The sequence below is a fragment of the Podarcis muralis genome, chromosome 9 (genome assembly GCF_964188315.1).
Source record: "Podarcis muralis chromosome 9, rPodMur119.hap1.1, whole genome shotgun sequence".
In the NCBI taxonomy this organism is placed as follows: domain Eukaryota; kingdom Metazoa; phylum Chordata; class Lepidosauria; order Squamata; family Lacertidae; genus Podarcis; species Podarcis muralis.
The window spans coordinates 7,822,263-7,828,262 of NC_135663.1; the positions used below are offsets into that span (position 1 = coordinate 7,822,263).

At 43.4% G+C, this 6,000-nt stretch overlaps 1 protein-coding gene across 4 annotated transcripts in view; it reads left to right on the forward strand.

Moving 5' to 3' along the window:
* Positions 1-5,753, forward strand: part of CTNNA2 (catenin alpha 2) — a 547,409-nt gene extending 541,656 nt beyond the window's left edge. For all 4 annotated transcript variants that reach the window (XM_028744068.2, XM_028744067.2, XM_028744069.2 and 1 more), the window contains one exon: positions 4,514-5,753. In XM_028744068.2, coding sequence (XP_028599901.1) covers positions 4,514-4,801 — 288 coding nt within the window. In that variant the 3' untranslated portion in view covers positions 4,802-5,753. The remainder of the gene's footprint in view (positions 1-4,513) is intronic.
* The last annotated feature ends 247 nt before the right edge of the window (positions 5,754-6,000 follow it).

Sequence of the window (6,000 nt, forward strand, 5' to 3'; positions counted from 1 at the left end):
CCCATCACAAAATGGCTGCCACGCAGGGCATTACAGAGCACACCATGGATTCCGCATCTAAAAGAGATGACCCCAAAATACTTTTTGGAATTATCAGGAGAGAGTAGGAGTGGTGTTCAGCTATCTTTCCCCACGAACACGAGGTTTAGTACTAGCTCCAGAGCCTTTCCCCTCTCTCTTACCCCTGGGCAACCTCTGTGCCATCTGCAAATCTGCTTCCGAGGGCTGCAGAGGGGGACCCAAAATAGATTTAGGGGTGTGGATGGAGGAGATATTCTGCTCATTCCATTGTGCAAGGAGAAACCTTTGTGCTGATAAACGTTCACCTTCACACCGTGTTGAATACAACCTAAGATCTCCCACTTGAGGGACTCTCTGTTCCTTCCTGGGTCTGATGGTAGCTGTTTGCATATAACATAATCTCCTTTTCAAATGCAAGCCATTGTTTCTTTGCTATTATAGCTGTCATAACAATGTAACAAAACTCTCTATTCCTTGTTGCTGCCCGCAGCTTCCCCCACCCGCACTTGCCCAGGAGTTGCGACACTCGCTCATGTAAATGCAGGGCCTCTTCCTCTGCTGCAAGCTCCAGTCACATTCACACTCCCAGTAGTCAGTGCAGTGCATAAAATCAAATCCCTTAAAAGGTCTGAAGAGCAATACACGTGCACAACAAAAAGGGGTGTGCTACTGGGGCTAATTCAGAAGTTTCAGGCTTGTTGGTCCCACACCAGCGTTGCAATGTTGCACAACACCTGCTGAAATTTTGCGAGTCTCATCCGAACCTTTTTTAAAAAATCATATTGGAAGCATTTCCCCAAGTGTAGATCAGTACTGTTCACACTGACTAGTAGCAGCTCTCCAACATTTCATGCAGGGGATAAGTGAAATGGCTATTACTCCCAAGTTGTGTGGCCACCTCTTACTGGAGCTAAGCAGTTCTGGGTCTGTTTGGCAGCTGGATGTAAGGTTACTGCCTGGGAACCACATGTACTTTGCCTTTGGTTCCATGATGAAGGAAAGGCAGAATAGAAGGTGACTCGAAAACTACAACTATTCCAGAATGAGGCAGCCAGACTGGTGACTGGGAGTGCCTGTCGAGACCCCTAAAGGATCTGCACTGGCTCCCATTATGTTTCCAAGCACAATTCAAATGTTGGTGCTGACCTTTAAAGCCCTAAACCGTCTCAGCCCTATATACCTGAAGGAGTGTCTCCACCCCCATCATCCAGCCCGGACCCTGAGGTCCAGCTCTGAGGGTCTTCTGGTGATTCCCTCACTACGAGAAGTGAGTTTATAGGGAACCAGGCAGAGGGCCTTCTTGGCAGTGGCTCCCGCCTTGTGGAATGCCCTCCCATCAGATGTCAAGGAAATAAACAACTATCTGTCTTTTAGAAGACATCTGAAGGCAGCCCTGTTCAGGGAAGTCTTAAATGTTTAATGTTTCACCGTGCTTGATGTTTTAGTTTGTTGGAAGCTGCCCAGAGTGGCTGGGGCAACACAGCCAGATGGGTGGGGTATAAAATTATTATTATTATTATCATCGTCATCATCAGAGGCACCATGCACCTGAATATCAGCCATAGGGGAACAACATCAGGAAATGGCCCGCTTGTAGTCTTCATAGAAGCATCTGATTGGGCATTGTGGGAAACAGGACATGAGATCAAATATGCCATTAGCCTGACCCAGCAATATTTTAAAGGTACAAGTCTTGCTGCCCGTCTGCTCCCTCTCTGCTCTGACACCCAGTGCTTGTTGCGAACGAGCCATTCAACAGCCTGCAATGTTTGATGGCAGATCTCAGTGGTAATTTAAAATATCCTAATTTAATAGCGTATGATCGGCTATTTGCCAACAAACACGCAAGTTGCGTCGTAAATCACGCCGCGGAATGGTACAAGACCATTATACCGGCCGATATATCACGGCTCTCTGTTGAGTTGGCATGTTGTTGCCATTATAATGTTACTATCCATCTTAAAACTTGTTTTTCTTTCCGAAAGGGAAAGATGGAAAATAAGCGTCTGTTTGTGTGGGAAGGGGGGAAATGTTCTTGAATCTGGAGATTAAAAATTAATTACCAATCTGAGGGATGCATGACGATGAATCATTTTAACCAATTAATTTAAAGTCCTCATAATTGTTGGTACTGTAGGTAGGTTAGTTTTTCTCTTTCCCTGCCCCGCTGAATATATCTATATCTGTGAGGAACTCTGGCACTATATGGACTTTTAAAAAAATGTTATTATAGCTTGGCAGCAGGACTTTACAGCAGGAATGTGGGATCCCAAGGTCCAGGGCCAAATGAAACCCTCCAGACCTATGTAAATGCCCACAGGACTCTGCCCAGGCATTGAGCCATTCCTTGAGCCAACCCACTTTTACACCCTCCTGGCAGTGGCATATCGTGTGTTGTCAGTGCCTGGGGCAACGTGGAGGGGGTGGGGTGGGAGGGAGGGAATTGAACAGAGTACACATGCGCATTCAACTGCCTAATGGCATCTGTGTCACCCAGGAGATCGCAGCTGCAGAGATAAGAAAAGAAGAGTTGTTCCATTGTCTGGTGAGGTCACTTACTGGAGAGGCCGTTTTCAGTAGTGCCCAGCAACAAAAGTGTGCAGCTGTATTGAGGCAGCACCAGGTGTTGAAATTTCGCACCCCTAGCAAGCACCCCTGTTATACCCCCCATACTACAGCACTGCTGTCTCAGATGTGTCCTTCAACTCTGAGAATGCCTCTTGCTTCCCTGTTTGTTAAGAATGCTGAGACTTGTTTGGAGATCCCTGTTCCCCTCACACAGCTACAGGTTTTCAGAGTGGTTAAACAATTCATCTTCCCAGGGAACTCTAGGAATTGTAAATTTGTGGGGGAAATAGGGGCCTCCCCACTGCTCTCAGCAGCCTTAATGTAACTCGAAGAGTCTTTGAGGGAAGAGGCCATGACCGTTCAGAGTAAAACCATACTGTATTCAGTGCATGGGGCCTTTGGCAGTTCTGCTCACCCTCATGATGTGCAGGAGGGAGCAGCAAATTATTTGGTCTGTGAACAGAACTGACGATCATGTGGCAAAGTCAAGAATCTAAAGATATAGGGAACCAGAGCTAACTGGTATTGCCACCTCTAGTTTGGTCAGAGGTACCTCAAGACCTTCCATGTGCATATTTGCTAAGCTTGCATCCTGCATAAGTGTTCACAGTTATGTTGTGTCTTGAACCTCCTGTTTCAATTGCTATTTTAACTGCTGCAAGTGCTTTACTGCATATTTTTAATGTGGGTGTTTATTTTTTTTTATAAATTGCATACTGCATATTTTAATTATGTGTGATTATATTTTTTCACAACTGGTTTTCACAACTTAGAAGCTTTCTTGGCAATTCATTGGTATATAAATGTAATCCTCATAATCTCAACTGGGTGGGATATTTTCTGGGTTTAATGCAAATATGTGCAGGGGGATGTCAATAAGTCATTTTGTAAATTGCTTTGAATTGCCTCCACCCCCCAAAGAGTGACTAATAAATTTAGTAAAATAAAATTCCCCTCAACTTGGGGGGGGGGGGTAGCCCGTTCAAACATTTTTTTTTGGGGGGGGGGCAAAAGAACCTCGTCACCCAGGAGTTGATGCCTATGGTGCTTACTGCTGAATCCAAACAAATGCCAATTAGGTTTTCTGTAGATTGACATTTGTTCCAATTCAGCAGTAGAATAATAAAATCACAGTGTGGGAAGGGAGCCTGAGAATATTCAGTTGTCAAACCAACTGAGCCGTGGGTTTTCCTGGGGAAAGTAGCAGGTCAAAATTAAAACCTCTCGGAACGATGACTGCAAATCATGGGACAAATCACAACCACATCCTTTCAGCCAGCGATTTCAGGGTTGCTGGGAACAATACCTTTCAACCATCAAACGTTTGAGTAGACAGGAATGTTTTTAAATTCCTCCTGAGAGTCCATAATGAGGGAGACAGACACATCTCACTAGTGGGTCATCTTCTGAGAAATGTTGTTACGTGCATTTGCCAGAATTGTGTCTGACTGTTCTAATATTACACATTTTAGCCATAAATGTTGTGAGTCAGGAACAGCATCTTAATATTCCAGGTTAATAACAGTCTGGGCATTGCATCAGCGCGTGGTTTCCTTTTTGCTTTAGAGCAAGCAAGATCAGGTTTTTGGTGGGCACATGCAATACTCTTCTTTACTGATCCAATTAACCTGGGAGAACGTCTGCTCTCTTGCTCTGCATTGAAAATCACTAATGTATAATGAAATCATCAATCCATTGGCAATGGTGCATAAAAACGTTGGGAAACATCCATTATTCATGCTGTGCAAAGGCAGCTCCATGTGTATGGCAGAATGGCATATATCAGTCTGTATGTCTTTTATACAGAGGTTGTTTATGCACAATACCCTCTTCAGCAAGACAACCAGCTCTGCTCCGTGAGCATTACGTTCCTCCAACCCAGGCTGGCAATAACCCTCCTGTTGCTTCCTTTCCTTTTCCCTAGCTGGACAGTGCCACCTCCCTCATCCAAGCAGCTAAAAACCTGATGAATGCCGTGGTCCTTACTGTGAAAGCTTCCTATGTGGCTTCGACCAAATATCAGAAGGTCTACGGCACGGCTGCTGTCAACTCGCCTGTCGTGTCTTGGAAGATGAAGGCGCCAGAAAAGAAACCTCTAGTCAAGAGAGAAAAGCCGGAGGAATATCAGACGAGAGTTAGGAGAGGTTCTCAGAAGAAACACATTTCTCCGGTACAGGCTCTAAGTGAATTTAAAGCGATGGATTCCTTCTAATTCACTAGGCTTCAACCTTCGAGGGGTTTTCTATTTCCTTCTTTGTTTCTTTTTGTATGCGTACCTGCCGACTTGTATTCATCTGGCATGGGGGAGAAAAGAATAATGAAGCAGTTTCAATGTGCATGCAGCCCAAGACTCTATTAAAGTCATTAAACAGTCCGCAGTTTCCCTTTCCAAAAGACACATGGCAATTCTTAAGTTAAATGGAGGTCCATCATGCTGACCTTTGTATTTCCCCCAAGAGCATAAAATAATGATAATAATCGGCTCCCCTCCCCAAAAAAATTGTAGTGTAAGAACCGTGGTGGGGGAATGGGAGACAGTCAACTCTGAAGGGTGGAAAGCAAATCCTTAATGCATGCAAGAAACATTAGGTTGGCAGGTATATTTATAGATGGGAATCCTGGAAATGGTAGACCATAAAACCTGTATTGCTTTTGTTACAGTGTAATCATGTAACTAGCCAATATGCTTGGATGTGTGGCCCGGGTAATGAGACAATTTTAACTTTGAGTCATCTTCATTATGATATGTGGATTTTTAACCAAGATGATTAAAAAAAAAATAACAATTCCTTTAACTCGCATTTTCTTTCCTTTTTTGTTTCTAGTAGTGTTAATGATGATTCTGTTTCAACGATGATGACTTGAACAAAGTTTTTCTCTTTTTTAATTGTTTTCTTTTTGCCAACTGGATTCTTCTTTTCTGGTGGAGTATGAAGCACAACTTGGTGGTTGACATTGCCTTTTGTATTATTATAATTATATTATTATTATTATTATTAATATTATTATTATTAGAAATAGAACCGGTTATGGAATGTGTAGAGACATGGAAACTGACACATGTGAGAATTTAGAGGCAAATGTGTAGGTGTAGCTTTGGATTACAAGGTATCTGATATACCGTCGTAACCGCTAACTCTCAATAAACTTATTTAACCTTGGAATTTGAAGTACGGCTCATAATGTTCAACTTTTCTGTTGTTTAACTTTAAAATATCCTCTCATCCCAACCCTGTTCTCTGATATTGCGCTTAAATTTGGCAGCTGGGCTGTCAAATTATTTTATATTGACATGTCAGTTGGAGTCTTGGAAGACAAGAAGGAAATTGCTCCGTCTCCTCCTCCTTACGCTCTTGCCTAACCCTTGGCTCTCCCATCTGAGTGTGAAAATCTGTGCCAATACAGTGAACA